The sequence below is a fragment of the Mastacembelus armatus genome, chromosome 15 (genome assembly GCF_900324485.2).
Source record: "Mastacembelus armatus chromosome 15, fMasArm1.2, whole genome shotgun sequence".
In the NCBI taxonomy this organism is placed as follows: Eukaryota; Metazoa; Chordata; class Actinopteri; order Synbranchiformes; family Mastacembelidae; genus Mastacembelus; species Mastacembelus armatus.
In genome coordinates, this window is record NC_046647.1 from 7,120,189 (window position 1) to 7,138,196 (window position 18,008).

Consider the following 18,008-nt stretch of genomic DNA (forward strand, 5'->3'; position numbering starts at 1 on the left):
ATAAAATGCAGATGAAGCACGACTATGAGCAGTGCCATATAAATTAGAATGAAGGCTGTATATTCAATATTTACAAATGTAGCACTTTTGGTCGGCATTTATGTACATTAGAAGCAGGTCCAAATAAAACAGGAAGAGTCAAGACACAAGATCTTTTTTCACTGAGCCTCTCATTTACGATGAAATGGGAGATATGTCAGCATTAATCAGCAAAAGGCATGCCTAGATCACAGTCACACACACTTGACTACGGAAAAGCCAATCACAGCTTGCCAAAAAAGAGAGCTTGTGTTGTGTGTCCTGTTGCTAAAATCTAGTAAATGCATGGGAGATTCTACCATAGAGCTTGTTTTCAATCCATGTGGAGGGAAGGGTTCGAGGGAGAGGGGCGTTATTACAGTCCACTAGTGGTGTGTCCTCTTCAGAGAGGGCGTCGTCGTACAGCAAGGCGTCGGCTGGCGTGGACGCTGCCAGGTCCAGGTAATCCTGACAAGATCAGATGAGGATGTGATTAGGCCAATTAAGGAAGACAGGAGACACAAAGCTAAGGCTGAGAGTACTATAGGTCAGACACATGCCTTGATTGCAAGATCTAGCAGACATTTGTGCAAAAACCTTCTCTTTATTACATTCCTGGCGCCTATCTCTTTTTGGTAACAGTGAAGAACTGATGTGCTGTTCTCGGGGATCGCTGCATTCCCTTGTGCCTGTATTTAACCTTCAGCAGCAGGGGCTGGACTGGTATGCTCTGTGATTACGCTGCCCGAGGCCTTATTTTAGAATTGTGCTTCAAACACTAATTATGGTATCCAAAGCTTTTGAGAGGAACGACAGCTCGTTCAGTGAAGCAGGCACAGCATCTGTCTGTGTGTATGTGACTCTAAACAGAAAGCCAATGGTACATGTTGCCCAGCAGAAATGATATGCAGCTTATTGGCTCAATACAAACCCAATGGAGAGCTCTAACTACTATCAGATTTCCACAGAGCACCACCAAAGATCTGTCAGAAGCAGTAAAGCACTGAAAGAGTCTGACTAATAACCTCCACTCGTTTCTTTCCTGTGGAGGAATATGAGTAACTTATTATAATGTACTGTATAGCTTCACCATACCCGACTTTTCACCATCATCTTTTCCAGTTCTTTGCTGATGTCTGAGAATGTCGGCCTCTTGTCTGGTTCTTGTTTCCAGCATCGAAGCATGAGGTTATACCTGCAGGGGAAAAGGTTTCACAGTGCCCTATATAAGAATGATTTAATCCTCCCAACAGAGCTATTTTCCACAACTGACTACATCTAAATGTGGTGGAAGGGGAGCTGCAGCACTCAGCAGAAATGAGGACATGTAGAGTAACAGAGTGGAGCTCACATTTCCTCAGAGCAGTTCTCTGGTCTCTCCATCCTGTAGCCAGTCTTAAGGAGGTTAAAGAGGCGTTCAGGAGCGATACCTGGGTATGGATTTCCTCCTAGTGTCACTATCTCCCACAACAGTACACCAAAGGACCAGCTGGAAGAGAACATGAGAGCTCATTAGAATAGTTTAACCTGTGCGTCTGCTTAAAGGACAATTTGGGAACTAATCCTATTTGCTTTTCTTGTAGAGAGCTGAATGGGAAGATCAATACCACCACAGATCGATATATCTGTCTGGTGCAGCCTGGAGCCAGTTAGCTTAGCTTAGCATAAAGACTGAAGACAGCCAGACAGTCTGAAGGTGCACCTCCAATGTTCATTCATTCACACATTGTGTTTTAGCTGCTTGAATCCATACAAAAAGTTTGAAACACAGTGTTATACAGTGAACTATTTCTTCTTCTTCTGGTAAGCTGATTTTGTTGCAAGGAACAGAGTTGGCATATGTGCTTCCCCCTATTTCTAGTGTCTACGCTAAGCAAAAAGCTAAGCATCTTTAGCTGAAGCTTCATGTTGGTAAAAATGCTGGTGTCAATGTTCTCATCCACCTTTCAACAATAAAGCATATATTAATATTTTCCAATAGGTCAGACTATTCTCATTAGATGATGATTATACTCACACGTCACTTTGTGTTGTGTAAATATGATCAAACAAAGACTCTATTGCCATCCATTTAACAGGTATACGGCCCTGGAAAACAGACAAATAAAAAAATATATATATTTAAAAGATTGCTGTGAGAATACACAAAAGTGAACCGTTTTCTTATTCCATGCTTTACCTTGCTCCTCTTAACATAAGAGTCTTCTTCATACACGTCTCTGGAAAGGCCAAAGTCTGAGATCTTCATCTTCCGTCCTTCAGCTACAAGGACATTTCGTGCTGCCAGGTCCCTGTGAACAAGCTGTTGGACCAAAATGCTCAGTTAAAGTGTCTTACCACATGATACTGAAATTCATTTCACCATGACAACATTTCAACTACATTCATTGATGACTTCTTAACCAACATTTACGTTCAGCTCTTCCTCCTCAAATGGCACTTGAATCTAAACTAATATTTAACAAAAATAACTATTTTCAGCCCTTACACTTCTACTGGACCTGATGTTACAAAGTTATATTTCAACTACAACCTTATCTGATCCTGTTCAAATGTTTCCACTGTAAACTTTCAGTAACAAGCCCAATCACTGTACTGTTCTGTTTTCTGTGTTTTTTCTTCAGAAAATGAGGTCATATTTCTTGTTTGACAAATACCTTCATTTCAGCCAGGTACTGCATGCCTCTGGAGATCTGCCATGCAAAGGAGATCAGGTCACCCATGGTGAGCGCCCTGTCATCTGGGTTTTCCAGGTAGCTGGAGTTTCGGTTGGCCTCTCTGCCCATGTAGCTGGGGCCAACTTTCCGACTCTCACGCAGGAAGTTACGGAGTGACCCATACTTGGCGTACTCCACAATAAGATACAATGGACCTATTCAGAGGAATACAGCACTTAGACTCCATGTGCAGCACACACGGCCCTGAGAGAGAGGACAGCAGCAGGTTGAGGTCTTACCGTCCTGGCTGCAGGCGCCATACATCTTTATGACATGTGGATGGTTGACTTGCTTCAGTAGAGTAAATTCTGACAGCAGGTCACGCAGCTCACTGTGCGAGGCGTTTTCTGTGGAGGAAGAGTGAGGATTGTAATGATGAATCCATTAATCTCTTCAAAAATTCACTCCTCATACATCATCATTATTTCCAGGCTTGTCTGGCCTTTGCCTGGATTGTCTTACCTTTAAGCATTTTCACAGCAACAGTGGTGTAACCTGCTTTTCCTTTCAGCCTGAAAGCCGTCGCCTTGACAACCTTCCCGAACTCTCCTTCTCCTAAAGTCTTGCCAAGTACAAGGTTTTTACGAGGAAACTCCCATTTTGGATCTTCCTGTTGAAACAACAGATTGACATTTCTGAGTTCTCAAATGGTTTCATGTATAATACAGAAGAAAGAGGAAGTGTGTGACAGGCTGAAAGCAGCAGCTCACAGGGATTTTAAAGGGTTCAGTCTCGATGGATTCCTGTGAGCCCCGGCGTACGTTGTTTGCAGGGAAGCTGATGGGATAGGCCTGAGCTGGCCTGCGGAAAGTCATCTCAGCAGAGGCGATCGGAGGCTTGGGTGAGTTTTTGTGGTACCGGTGGATGAAGTACGAGGACAAGAGGATGGAGATGACGAAGGAGAGGAGCAGAGCCGTGGCAATGATGGTCTTACACATGTCGTCACATATCACCTCTGTAGGAGAGGACGTTGCACAATCATTTTTCAGGGGAGCAGTGACTGGTTTCTGGTTCATTCTTGAGATGACATGATGTAGGACCATCTGGAGACAGTATCTCACTTTATTACTGACAGTTTTGTGTGATTCATGCCAACTCACCTTCAACATCTACCTTCTCACAAAAGCACTTCTCAGCATAGCAGTAGCAGGTTCCATAGCAAGCCTTGATCCCATTCCTCAAGCCCCGCTCATGACCTCCAATAACAGTTTGAGCTTCAGACACAAAGAAAACGTGAACACAGGAACAGTAAAAATGGTCTTATTTGCAGATTTGTATGTTACAGCTTTGAACTAGTACAGAAAATGAGTAGCGTGTTTCTTACTTGTACAATCTTGAGGGCATATTGATATGTCTTTGCTTTCCACTGCATCACAAAAGCCATCGGGGCATGTCCGCAGGTCAGGGGAGCATGTTGAGTAATTTTCAGATATTCCTGAAATTTGAACACACAAGAGAACAGAAAACATAACCAGATGGGAAACAACATGCACATACAGAAATTGTGCTAAAAGTGCATACATTTTATTGTCAAAAAGCACAATTTCTGAAGTTTGATAGGCCTGACTAATTATCTTGACATCTGTAAAAAGGTCATCAGCAAGACATCACCATAGTGATTTGCCCTAGCCAGCATATGGTGCTGTTAGGGCCTGTGTTTATCGAAATCAATACCACATTTTTCACGATTCTTGTTGTTTCCTGTTGAAAAAAGGAGCTAACTGAAAAAGGTACACATGCTGGATCTGAGTATTTAATTTGTTCCATAAACACCGCTCTGGGAAACATTTGGTTCTAGTTATATTACTTCAAGGTCTTATAATTTATGTGGAAGTGATTTGGTGAAAAAAACACGGCTTTTATTTGTTGATAAGTGTTGAAATTAAATTAAATGTACCTTTCTCTGTGCCTTGCCTCCACTGGCATCTCCCTGTAGTCGCCCCCAGGCCTCGGACAGACTCACACTCTCCTTGCTGTTTGTTCATGGCACAGGACTGGAACGGCTGGCTCTCCTTACCGGCCTTCTTGTTTCCTTTGTACAACAGAGCAAGAAACACACCCAACCAAATTTTGAAAATCACTGTTTCCACAGAACAGAAATAAGATCTTTTGCCTCTAAGCATGAAAATAGTATTTACAGAGGAGTTTATGATGTGAATAATTAAACCAACTTTCTTTTTAAAACCTAGTGAGAGTGGACGCTGGCTGACATAGTCTCACCTTCACCATCTAGCAGGATGTGAATTTGTGTGTTGGTCTGCAGTTTTGTGTGCTCCTCCTTAGCTACAACAAGGTACTGCAGGCTCTGGCACTCAGGCCCGTGCAGAGCGGCCGAGTCATTCACATAGAGCAGTCCCCACATCTCGTCAGGGGCCTGGGTGATGCTTATGGCTGTGTAACAGGACTGCACATCAGCAGACACGTTCTTATCTGGCACCTCGAGCCGGTATGTGACACTGAAGCCATCGAACTGCTGGCAGTGTTCCAGACAGACTCTGCCGACCTTAGAGGAAATGGAAGAGGAGAGTCTAAATCTAACGTTTAAACAGCAGTAACATTAGAATTAAAGCTTGTATCTCTTATTGGAGCATTGAATGATTGCAGCATCAGACTTTTGATGCATTTTGCACTTCAGTAATCACTGTACAGAAATTAACACACAGAAATCAGACTTTTTCGTCCAAGTGAGTGAGTTACTAAAATACCTAAACCTGAAGTCCTTAAAAAATGTCAAGCAGTTTTTATGTTATCATGAATTACTTAGTATGGCACTTACATATACATCAGTATCAGTGTTTAGTCATTGATGTAATCAAATATATAAAAGATATATAGAATAAAAAAAATATAAAAAATCATTATGTTACAGTTAAACCCTTTGGGTCACAAAAAAATGTAATGAAAACTGTGAATTTTGCTCCAAAGACCCACCTCAGCGAAGACCCAGACTACAAGATAAACATTTCTGGATCCATACCTGTGACTCTGTACAACTGCACCCCAATGACAAAAAAAATCATATGTTCTGTGTGAACAGTGCTTATGACTGACTTGAAAAAACCTTCTATTCTTTAAGACAGCTGCAGACCAAACAGGAATTCATGAATTTGTGTGGTAAGAAGGCCTGTAGTAAGTACCTGTGCATAAACAGAAGATCTGCGTGACAGTGTGAACATATGTGTGATGTTGGAAAAATGGATGTGGACCGGCAAGATGGTGACATTAAAGTGCAGCAACACTGTCCCTTCTAGACCAGGATAGGTGGTGTCATTGACCAGGTAGTCCAGCTGCACAGTGGAATTCTCAGTCACATACAGATTCCTCTTCAGGACCAGCTCTAAAATCAAGGAGCAAAACATGAAGAGTGTACCTTCACCGTTCACACAAAACAGAATAGGTTTAATGGCACGTGGATTACTCACGGTAGTTGTGAACAGTCTGTCGAATGCCACCATGAGCAGCTATCTTTTCACTGAAGGTGCCTCTTATGTCAAACGTTTCCTTTATCCATGGGTCACTGCTGCGCAAGGTTCCCACATATTTATTGTGACTCTGGTCTATGGGATAGATAGGGGTTAGGTCCCTGTCAAACACAAACAAGTTTCCAAAAGAACCACCCTGTAAAAAAGGAAAAATGAAGACATGAAATGAATTAGAGTTAGCCAGCATTATGTTTGCAAAGCAACCAAAACTGATCAGACCAGTGTTACATTAGTCTTCTCACTTTTGTTCGATTGAAGCTGATGATAATATTCGCTGTATCTGTTCCATTCACATACGGTGCGTTATCATCCTCATCGTTGACAAAAACGTCCAGTGAGGTCTCCACCTTGGTGATGACCGTTTCTGTTCGGACTGTGCAAACCAGCAGGAGTCTGTAACGTTCACGCTCTTCTCGGTCCAGCGGAGCAGTCACCACCAGCTCTGTTGTGTTATCATCTACAGCAAATGGTGCTGGGGTATCTGTAAACAAATGAACCACACTAATCACGTGTGCCCACAGCCACAGGTCAGAGATGGTTTGGGTGAGATTTAAAGCATGACCACATCACCTCTGACTGAACACTGGGCCCGTATGGCTATAATGACAATAATGGTGTAAAAGAAACACAAGTGGAACAGAGTCATGCAGTCAGCGACTCAACATAAAGTGTGTTATTTAGCACTGTGTCTAAAGTTTGCTAATGCCAGTGAACAGCCACCATCAGCTGCTGGTCACACCAGAACCACGTAACATGTACTGAAACTCCTGAGAGTATTGAATTAAACACTTTTATGGCCAATGATTTCCACTTTCCAGTTGTAAAATCAAAAACGTGTTATTTCTTATTTCAAATGTGTCCAACCTGACTCCACACTGTACGTGATGGTGTAGTTGGGGCAGACGTTGAGCCTGGTGAGACGTCGGAGTTGTCGCAGGGGCCCTGGGAACCTGTTTTCCATGATGTGGGGGTTGGAGGTGTCTCTGTGCGGGAAGCATAGCTCCTTCATGTCTGTCTGAGCACACGTGGGCAATGTGGCGTTGACAAAGTCCAGGGTGATCCGAAGGGAGTTTCTGTTGATGCACTGGGACTTCTTGGAGGCGTTTGGTAAAACCATGGCATGCAGGAGCAACTTTTTCACAGACCATGGATGTTGATCTGATTAGATGCATGGTCAAAACAAAAAAAAAAAAAAGAGGCATTTTAATCACAGACAATGGTTTTTTTTTTTGCATGCATGCATGCAATCACATTATCATCCTGAAGGCAGAAACCTGAGCACAGAGCCAAAGAATTTGTGGCATTAAAAGAGAATAAACATCAAGAAACTAATTTATATTCATATGTGCAGGGCCTCTGGCACTGAAGTGGGGATGTACATCACCATGACAAATACTTGCACCAGACTCACTTGACAAGGTGAAATCGCTCTCATCCAGGGTTTTGTTTAAGGACAAAATTCCAGTGTTGATGTCCAAGTGGAACCAGGAGCTGTACGACGGGCGTCTGTAAGAGATGGGCCCACACAGGTAGAAATGTGGCCGCTCAGAGTTGCTGTCCAGCATAGCTTGGACCTGGAGGATCGGCGTGCCTGCCGGCTGGCCAATGTACACAGTCTCAGTGTATTCATTCTGGGGGAAGTACAGCCCTGTCACGACTGCACAAAGAGGACAGATGTTTAAAAATAGGCAGCCCCATAAATAATGGGAAATCAGTTATATTCCCTTTAAGGAAACACACTGATAACTGAAAAATAAGGCCTGACACAGCTGCTGGGACTTATTACAGAGCAGGATAACAGCAGCTATCAGACATCGCTTTCTGGATATTTAACTGTGGCAACAATGCCCTCTGATAATGCTGTCCACCGAATCTAAATTAACACATACATGAAATATGACAGGTTCAGTTTCTTTCTCCTCTGATACATCTTTCATCTGTCTTCTAGCGGAAATTGAAAGGAGGGCTCGAATGACACGTAGGCAGCTCTTTTAATGAATTTCTCATCTGGTCAATAACGTGGTTTCCGATTCTCCTTGTGTTCACCTTGAGAAGTTTAATTACAAGGGATAACATGATATAGAGGAGAAATGAATCATTACCTGCCAGAGGGGAGCATGGGATGTGTATGTAGCCCATGCATGTGTGTGTTGGGGGTAATCCATAAAGAGCTGTAGCAGGCTGTATGTTTTACAGGAAAATGGAGAGGAGTGTTCCTTCTGTAATTATATCCCTGTTATGTTCCTCTTTGACGACGGTAGGCGACCATTTAGGGAATGTACTAATGTCATTAGCAGACAGCAAAACTAGGTTTTCTATTTCTGTTGGTGCAGTTGAAGCCTCAGCTCTGGTTTCAGACATTGATTTAATTTTGCGAGGCTTGGATGACAGGAGGCCGAGCTGATGGATAAAATGTGGCTGTCCTTCCTGAAGGATGGAGATGAAGATACTCAGGGAGGCTGCAGCCCTTTTAATTAAATGTGTTCCTGAGACAAAAACAAACAGCAGGCCACCTGTTTGTTCATCCTGCTGGATAATGGGAGTCACTTCCATGACATCCAACATTTTGTGAATGATTTCCCATCTATTGAAAACAAATTAGAAAAATGGAAATTGTATTGAGGCCTTATTTTGATTAGATTCGACAAAACTCCTAGGTTTATGTCAGCCACCCGAAATATTTTCCTTGTATGTGTATTTTTCTTTATTTTACGCATCAGTACAATCAAACTGGGGGAAGAGAACGAAGAAGAAAAATAATGATAAAATATAAGAATTTTCATTTACAGTGTTTTTATAATAAATATTATTTTTGAGAAACTTCAGAAACAAATCATTTGCCCTGCTGGATATGAGATTTATCCACAATTAAAATTAGATTAAATGATTTGGTTCTGGTTGTTTCAGTCCTGGGTTACATATTACGGGACATCACCCAAAGTGAATCTGGTGTGTTATCTAGCAAAACGTCTGGAAAGTGCTTTTAATATTAAATCTACTGATGTTTTATTTTTACTGGATTTAGGGAGAGACTAAGGTTGTTTTTTCAATGATACCTTGTATCCTTGAGCTTGAAACTTTGTACTTCTTCAAATCTAATAATATAGGAGAGTGTTATGAGTCCATGGGAAACAGAGACAAATTACATCAGCATAGGTGGCCACATATGTTCCTGACTCTCAGCAACACATTCAGTCAAGGTATTTTCAATAAAGACAGCAGAGGGAGTTACAAGCACAAAATCACACAGAATATGATGATTTTTATGGGAAAAGTGAAATTTATGGTTTCTATAATTGGTCTCCATCTGTTGGCCCCCAATGACCATTAGAGGGAGCCATTATCACACCGACACAGCACCAGAGCTCTCAGTGAAAAACTGCTCCTTATTAAAATAAGTTATTACACTAATGTCTCCACAAAGTTGAAAAGATATTAAATATGCTGAATTCATTTGTATTTTAACAAGCTAGAAAACTTCATTCTACAGATCTTTATTAGACAAATGAAGTAAATGAATTTAACCTAAAGCTTTACACATGGCACCATCATCAATCAAACAAAGACGATGACAGCAGGTCTACAAAAAAACTGGTGGGTCCAACGTGTTAAGAAGTGTGGGCTGAACGCATTAATGAACGCTGGCCTTGGCTCCAAGCCATGGTGGCTGGACCCCCTGCAACACAATTCGTTTATATCATTCAAAATTCAATTTCTTTCCAGGACTGAAGCCAACAGAAAGCAAGCAGTTTATATCAAAACTAATTAATTGAATGGCTCAAGCAGGCCTCTCTTAGCAAATGGCATCTTTGGTCTGTGAAGCCATGATGACGATTTTCCAAACCCTGACTCATTACCTTCCCTAAATGATGCACAAGAATGATGGAAATACATACTGTAATGTGATTTCCCCTGTTATCACCATGCATGGATAATGATTTTAAAAATAAAAGCTGCAGTACACGTTTTGTTTTACTCCTACAGCTTAGAAACACTGAAATATGTTCTTTTCAGGTTTTGACACACAGATGGACAACAAGCTGTTTTTGGAACAGCCCTGACCTGCCAACTGTGTAAACATCACAGGCAGAACTTTTACAGTCTTCACACATCACTAAAAGTGATGCTGAGCTGCCACATACAGTCATTCCTTCAAAAGCTAGAGGAAATCATTTTGCAAACACAGCCAGTGTTTGAACAGGACGACTCTTGTAGCAATCCATGTTAACAAAAGACATCATGTACTGTTGAATGGATAGTGAAATTGAACATATTCAAAGCTGAATATCTCTTTTCTGTCTACAGTATGTCTACTGATGATTGGAGTTTCCTTGAGTTAATTATGACCTGTGTGTATTTTGTCTCATATTTTAACTGCAAAGGACAAAAGGGACAAGAGCTTATCACAAAATCTGTTTGTTCAGTCAGCCACAGAGCACATCATGTCTAGGACTGGTCAGAGCCGATGGGGTGGGACACCTTGTTCATCGTCCCAGACAAAGACGGGAACTCAATTAGCTCAATGCATGCTTCAGTTGATAGATTTAGTAGCTATGAGCTCATGTGCTCGAGTAGGTAACCCCCAAGCTTACTAATCTCCTTCTGTGGAAGCCTCAGTGAAACAAAATGCAGATCTCCCACTCTGATGTCCTGACTGAGCATCTTCGTCAGGAGCATGGCAGATGAGGACAAGCGGCCTGGCCCGGCTGCTGTATGATTTGTTCCCTCACTAATCTTGTCCACACACTGAGTGTCCTGCTGTGAGAGTTCAGCCCTGTGCCCTCTGCTTCCCAAGGTCAACAGGCACTGCAGCAGTCCCTGGTAACGACCCATTGGGATGGCCGTGTATCTGGCAGCAGTCTAATCAATAACCGTACTAATCAACAGTGATACTGATTGTTTTCCACTGATGACACAGCCAGGGAAAAAGGCTGATGGCTGCATATGTGCAATCATCTCTGCTGTGCATAATATAGACCCGCTTGCCTGCATGGCCACAGAAACAGTACACCTACTGTATGGGTTTAATTTCACACTCAGCTCTACGATTTGCTCCATCAATAGCCACATTTTCAAATAATCCATTATCTGTTCCAAAGCAGCTATAGCCTGCAGCATTAAGGAGCATTCCACTCAGTTATATCACGGTAATATAAATACAATAAAAATTATAATCACTCTGAAACCTATCAAGATTACTCTGCTTCCAAAGATGCAACTGTTATGGGAATGTTTTCTTCAAGGATTCAATTAACTAATAAGCATACTGAGGAATAATTCCACTCATGAAAGCTATTATTTATCATAATGCCCTGAAATCTCTCCCTCTTGGTTTCCTGTGCCAGTTTGCACAGCTGCTTTGTCATATCACACTATATACAGACCCTGGATTTAATATAGCCCTGGTAGTGGTGCTTTCAGTCTCTAAACAATGAGGTATAATGAGGAAAGGAAGTCGTTTCCTGGCATGATGACACAGTCATCAAACTTTTCATCAGAATCAGATGGTATCTGATCTCAGTTTGGGGAAGGCAGTGGGGCTGCAGGTATATTATTCATTTTAGCTTGATGCATACCGTAACATAATAATCAATTACCCCATAATGTAATCCAGCTAGCCTTAGGAGAATACAAGAGCTAAGATTCAATGTAACATGTTCATCAGTCATTGAGAAATCTAATAGACAATCTCCTTAGGGCTTAGCTACAAGTACAAATTCACTTTAAGCATTCCTCTGGGGGTGACAGTGCCATCAAATATTGAACACGTGGTACATCCAGAGAGAGATCCTGAGAGATCCAGTTTTGCTATACTCATTAGACTGCTTTGATGAAACAACACTGTCATTGTCAGAGCAACTGACATACACAGAAGCAGACAAAGGCTGTAACTGTGGTAAAATAAAGCAAACCTATTTGCATGTGTGTAAAAAGTTCATTTCTACAGACTTTGTTGATGTTTAGCTTTAAGAATCAAGAGCTTATGGAACAAACCTTATAACATTTGCTCCAAATAACAGCATCCAAATAAAGAGCGTATCCTACCAACGAGCCATTACCAAGAGAAAACAGACTCTTCTCAGCTTGACAAGATTAAAACCTAATCCAGTGTGAGCATCTTTGGGTTCACTCTGCACGCACAAGGAGACTGTAACGTCGAAACCAGAGTCTACAGCTGTACTGGCAGCTCTGACGCTGTACTTGGGCACAATGGTGTGAAATACTAATCTCAGCTTGCAAATATGCTCACAGCATTGGCGTTTAGCAGGTTTCATATCCATCATCACAGCTTAGCATGACAACAACTGAGGCTGATCATCACAGTTACTATTAAAATAATGGACTAATTACGCCTGATAAAAAGGCAGGAGATCATTTAATTCGCCAGGATTTGTTCATGACCCATGAATGTCTTAACTGTGGGACTCTCCAGTTGGCACTTTACTTCTTTTGTATCTTATTCATTCTGAGATATTAATAGCTACACTAAAAGGTCCATTTCTGGATGATATAGTGACTATATGTACTGTTATTCTCTGAGTGTTTGTTACATTGTGTGTGATCACATCAGGTTTCACAGTGAAGCTGATGGATGACATTGTGGAAACAGAGGGAGGGATGTTGCTTTATGGCAGAGATCGGACAGTGCTGATCTTCCAGCACAAATGGAAGTGAAGCTTTCAGAGTTTCTGGCACTGGCCGGAGGTGCAAGGCAGTGGAAAAATAATTTCCAACATGTTTACCCACTTCAGTAAACTGAAGGATCAAATAAATGGACACAGAGGGATGCCGGGGTGGGGCTGGTGGAGGAGGGGCAACATCATATAGTGAAACAGGGTTTATGGGATATCAGGTTTAAATTTTGAACTGCTACATTTTCCCTATAATGGTTTGGTTTGTTTAGAGCAATTGCAATAAAAATAGATATTCAGGGTTAAACTTAGTAAATAGTACCTTCACTCCATTCTACTGTCCAGTATCACACAGACTGTGTGTTCAAATGACTTAGCTTTGTTTTGTGTGTTGTTGTAAATGATGTGTCCAGCACAGCGCGCACCGCCAGGCAACTGGAAAATAACTTGTGAAGACCCATGTGAAACAAGAGGACTAAATGCCCCAAGGGCGATATTTCAATCAACGTCTCCTTGTCCTTTCACCACAACAAATTCAATTCTACCCATGCGTGAGAGGGAAGGGTGACCCTGAACTGACTAGAGGATGAGGAAAGGAGCTTTGACAGGTAGGAGCAGCATCCATGCAACTACCAGCTACAGCAGAAGCAACAGTCCAGAGTTAAGGTTGGGACTCTCTGCAATAATAATACTAACATAAATATAATCATAAAAATAAACTGGACAGTGACCCATCATGTTTTAAAAAAATGCTGACCCAGTTTAGTTTAAAACTTAATAGGATGTTGCATTTTTGGCAACAATTTGGTATTAAATAATTGGACAAGTTGGCAAAAGGACAAGCAGAAACCTCAAAAGGTCAACGTTAAAAGGCTGAAACTGCTGCATCACTGCGCTGATTCTGGTAAAGCTTGAAAACCTAAATGTAGGTATCAGCTGCATTTGTGGTAGACAGCATGTGTACTAAGTAATGTCTGTTTAATTTCATTCATTTAATTTATTTAATTTGGAGTTCTTTGAGATGGGGTTGAGGGCAGATCTTTTAGAATTTGGGACTTTCAGGGGCTGGGAGAGTTGGCGAGATGCGTGGAGGAACACTGAGGCCACATGCTTGTGGTTTTGTATCATATGGTAAAACATGTCATATGCAAAAATAAATAAACAAATAAATAAAAACAATAAACTTGAAAAAAGTCAATGCCAAAAACTACATTCCTGCCATTAACATCGATGTTTGACTCTCTTACTAGTAACAGCTTTGACAGGCAGTCACAGAAACACTCAGTTTTTCCTTCTTAATACCAAAAGAAAAGCACTGCAGTTTCTACAATGTTCAATATAAAAAATAAACTCTGCAGTAAACAACTTGTACTACAGTGTTTTCCAATTACACTAAAAGAAATGTAGTGACAGCAATAGTGGACATTTGAAAAGATTTATAATGTATCCATAGGCAACACGAGACAGAAGCTTTACTGAACTCATATAATGTAATGAGTAACTAAATCAAATAGCAGCAAGTATCAAATCAGATTTATTGGTCTGTTTTTTCTCAAAAGCAAAAGATGCTGATGAAAATAATTGTTCTAATGCAAAGGGGAGGCAGAGCAGAGAGGCTGCAAACATGGCTGCCTAAGGGATGGCGGGGTCATCAGTGAGGATTGCCACTTGGTAAAAGTTTAAAGATCAGGGAGCAAAGAAGGTCAAAGATAGAGCAGCAAGGGCATGGTGGAAGATAAACGGATCAATGCTTTTATGTGAAAACATCTATGGTTTCTGCTGTGGAAGTGATGGATTACACAGAGCTGTCTGTTAGGAGGATTCGGTAAATTTCGATAAAGGCTTTCACCAACTACTAACTGACTTTGAACTCTAAATGTTTGATTTACCTCGGCACACCTGGCAACTTGTTCTGAAGGCCTTGATCAGCTCTCTAAGCTACTCTAACCATCAGCTGGCATTCATTTAAATAAATTCAATGAATCAGATGCAGTTTGACCATGCTCTAAATCCAAACAGAGCAAAGACTAAACAGTGCCTCGGGTCTTATGCGGCTGCTCAAAAATATTCTTGCATCCAAACTGCAGGAGCCAGCTCTCAATCCAGTTTAATTTAGGCGTTGAACTCATTCACTTCTTCTACTTAACTCGACTTGTAAGTGCAGGGTGATGTCGCAGTCACATTTAAAAATGCTGATTGCTCTTACACTTAGCGCTGATTGTCAATATCCTTTGTTTGATTACCTCAGCAAGAAACATTAAATGACTTGTAACCTCAGACAGTGACAATGTGTGTCCCCAGACACACACTCCTGAAACTTTTGTTTTCTACAACCTAAACAATTAATGCAACCGTTCCTATAGCGCATGATTTGTAATGAAAATTCACATTAGAGGTTAGGTGATACAAAACATGCATCACATGCAGCACATTACATTACCAAGCATATGAGCACTGACACGCTTTGGTTATTCAAAACCTGATCGTGCAGCAGGAACAGATACACAGTTAAGGGCGTCACTGGTCAGAGCATCCTCCAAAAGTGAGACAAAATCATCAGCTTCAACATATAAGAGCAAAATCAATCTGATGTGTCATTTTTGCGGGCAGTTACCGTCCGACCTGCAATCTGACCGGTGTGTACACTTGTATAACAGACGATATTTTCCTAAAGAAAACAAACAGCCAGTGTTTGCCCAGCGATAGGAGCAGCTGCTGCACACCTGCCTGGAGCTTGCTTCTCCTCCTCACTGAACAAGTGTAGGTCTTTTGTTGCAATAAGCAGGCAGGTGATGGGTGACGCATTCAATGTAGGGTGAGGATTTCAACACTTATTTAATTACCATCATGTCCTTGGCGTATGAAATCAAACTAGACCAACTGCGTTCATCTATAAATATCAGGTGAAATGCCTGCTTCAGTGATGTGGAGTAAAACAGAACTGAGATGTTAATGTGCGTAAGGTGTGTGATAGGAGCATCACATCTACCTACTGTACATGTGATGTGAATCTATTTCTTTCAGCCTCTGTGTGCTGCGACCTCCACTGACTGCCACTATGAAAAATGATTAAAGAACATTAAAAATCATGAATCATTTTAACAACTCTGCAGAAAAGTGCTCCCCTGGGCGATTACGTAGTTTATTGATAAGCCCACTTTTGCAGGCATGAAATATCACTGACCATCCACATGAAACTTAGTATCTTTTCCACATCTCAATTCCGTTAAAATATTGTGATGATAATCATCATTTTGCACTCCAGCTGATGCAAGCTGTGATGACACCCTCTGTTAAAATTCAAAAACAAATTCAGGAATTCCACACAATGGCCTATATTTGTCCAAGCATCACGTTTGACATACATGCCGCACGCTGAGATCTGCACACTCCTGAGCTATGAGAGACACTTTAAATATAGACTGCATGGGAGGTCAGTGTTGGTACAGTTGGGCTGTGGGATTGTGAATGGGATTATAATATTATGATATATGGCTGTATTCATTTGACTCTAAGTCTCAATGTGCCATACCATGCATAACAACCGGCAAAACAATGCAAGTATCACTTTCTTCTGTGAAACAGTGCTGGCATTGTGTTCGTGCCATTTTGTCTTGGAAAAGCCTTGCAACGCACTCTGCATACAAAATATTGCAATTTTAACAAATCATGTTTAACACTGTGTGCAGCTAAATACGTGTATATTTTTGAGTTGACCTCTAGGCTTCAGGTTCACTAGGTCTGTTTGGCAGCAACTCAGAAATAATTCATTCCGGTCTTATAAATTTTGTGAATTTAAAGCACATCCCTTTCTGACTGACAGAAGAGCAAGAGAAGATGAAAATGCATAAAGTATAAAAATGCTTTCAAATTCAAAACTAATGTTTCAAACAGAGCAGAGGAAACCCACCAGTTTGGACTATGTCATTTTACAAAACCATCCTTATCTTTTTAAGCCAGTATACAATTAGATACATCAAAGCAACATATATTTAAAACTGGTTCCTGCTGCACCTTGAGCTCCGAGTCTAACAATAAAATAGAGGATGAACCTTACCCTTCAACAGCAGCAGCACCACAATAATGTTTCTCGGAGAGAAACCACAACTTGGCCCCATATTCGCAAACCATAGGTGAAAGTTTCTGAATGAAAGCGTGATTCAAAAAAAAGTTCCTTTGGGCGCAGAATAATAAAAAAAATAAATTAAAAGCGATGAAATAAACAAAGGCGCGGTGTAAACCAGTGTGCGCCCTGTGTGCGCAGATGAAGTCCTCAGTGTCCCATAGACGCGCTGCTGTGCGCGGCTCCGCTGGCTGCTGCTGCTGGGCGGTCTGGCCGGGGTGGGGGAGGAGGGAGGAGGCTCACTGCTTCACTACTCACTGCTCCGCTGCTTCCGCAGCAGCAGGCAGCACAGCATCTACAGGAAATTTAAGAGCATAATTTAAGAGCAGGTCCGTCATCTCATTATCACTCAGCGGGGGGAAATTATTAACAATTATCATTAAGTGCGTAATGGCTCATTTTAAAGGTACAGGGGCTGTTTTTAAGGCCACCAGATGTGCTCATTTTAATCACTGCTTCATTATAATTATTTCTATATGAATTTTACATTACAATTTTATGTCTAAATCTTCAGTGAAATCTTCAAACATTAAAAAAAACGTCATTTCAGTGGTCCCTGCCTGAATAAAGATCCATCTTAGACTCTGTGGGACCTTTCCCCTCTCAGGTCTGAGACTGTGTCCGAGGGCTAAGGCTACGTTAAAGTGTGGCATCCCTCTGTAACTGGACGATGCAAAGTAATGTACTGCTGCAGCCAATCGCTCTCCAATCAATGCGTCTGCAAAAACACTGGAGCGCACTGGGCTGCAAAGGGCACAGCAGGGCTTCTCAGGAGCTCCAGCACTTACACCAACTGAGAAAAAAACACCACAAGGACTGCACTTACATTTGCACCTCCCACTTTAGTATAATCTAATTGTTTTCTGTGCATCAACAAGTCTTTAAAAGTTCAAATTCTTTAAGTAGTCTAACTCTGGACTACTTAAAGAATTTAAGGTCATTTAAATAATTTAAGATCATTTAAATAATCAGAAATTATTGCCAGAAACAAGAAAAAGGTGGATTTAAAAAATATTGTGTCTGTTCATACTTGTTT

At 41.3% G+C, this 18,008-nt stretch overlaps 1 protein-coding gene across 1 annotated transcript; it reads right to left on the reverse strand.

The window, feature by feature from the left end:
* Positions 1–97: 97 nt before the first annotated feature.
* ret (ret proto-oncogene receptor tyrosine kinase) lies at positions 98–17,126 on the reverse strand. Its single transcript, XM_026309577.1, has 19 exons — positions 16,907–17,126; positions 7,629–7,874; positions 7,082–7,375; positions 6,460–6,698; positions 6,158–6,353; positions 5,873–6,072; positions 4,956–5,238; positions 4,633–4,767; positions 4,060–4,170; positions 3,836–3,949; positions 3,446–3,690; positions 3,198–3,345; positions 2,975–3,082; positions 2,676–2,890; positions 2,198–2,320; positions 2,036–2,106; positions 1,370–1,507; positions 1,114–1,213; positions 98–486 (listed from the first exon to the last, which is right to left on the reverse strand). Exons 1-19 carry the CDS (start codon positions 16,965–16,967, stop codon positions 307–309), a joined length of 3,207 nt encoding a protein of 1,068 aa, XP_026165362.1. The 5' UTR covers positions 16,968–17,126; the 3' UTR covers positions 98–306.
* Positions 17,127–18,008: the final 882 nt, after the last annotated feature.

What these genes read in the sequence shown, in the direction of transcription:
- ret (XM_026309577.1), bottom strand. Translation starts at nt 16,967, where the DNA reads ATGGGGCCAAGTTGTGGTTTCTCTCCGAGAAACATTATTGTGGTGCTG. An exon ending in GGTGCTGCTGCTGTTGAAGG is followed by an intron (nt 7,875 to 16,906) that starts GTAAGGTTCATC and finishes CTCTTTGTGCAG; the next exon opens with TCGTGACAGGGCTGTACTTC. An exon ending in TGAGAAGGTAGATGTTGAAG is followed by an intron (nt 3,691 to 3,835) that starts GTGAGTTGGCAT and finishes CCTCTCCTACAG; the next exon opens with AGGTGATATGTGACGACATG.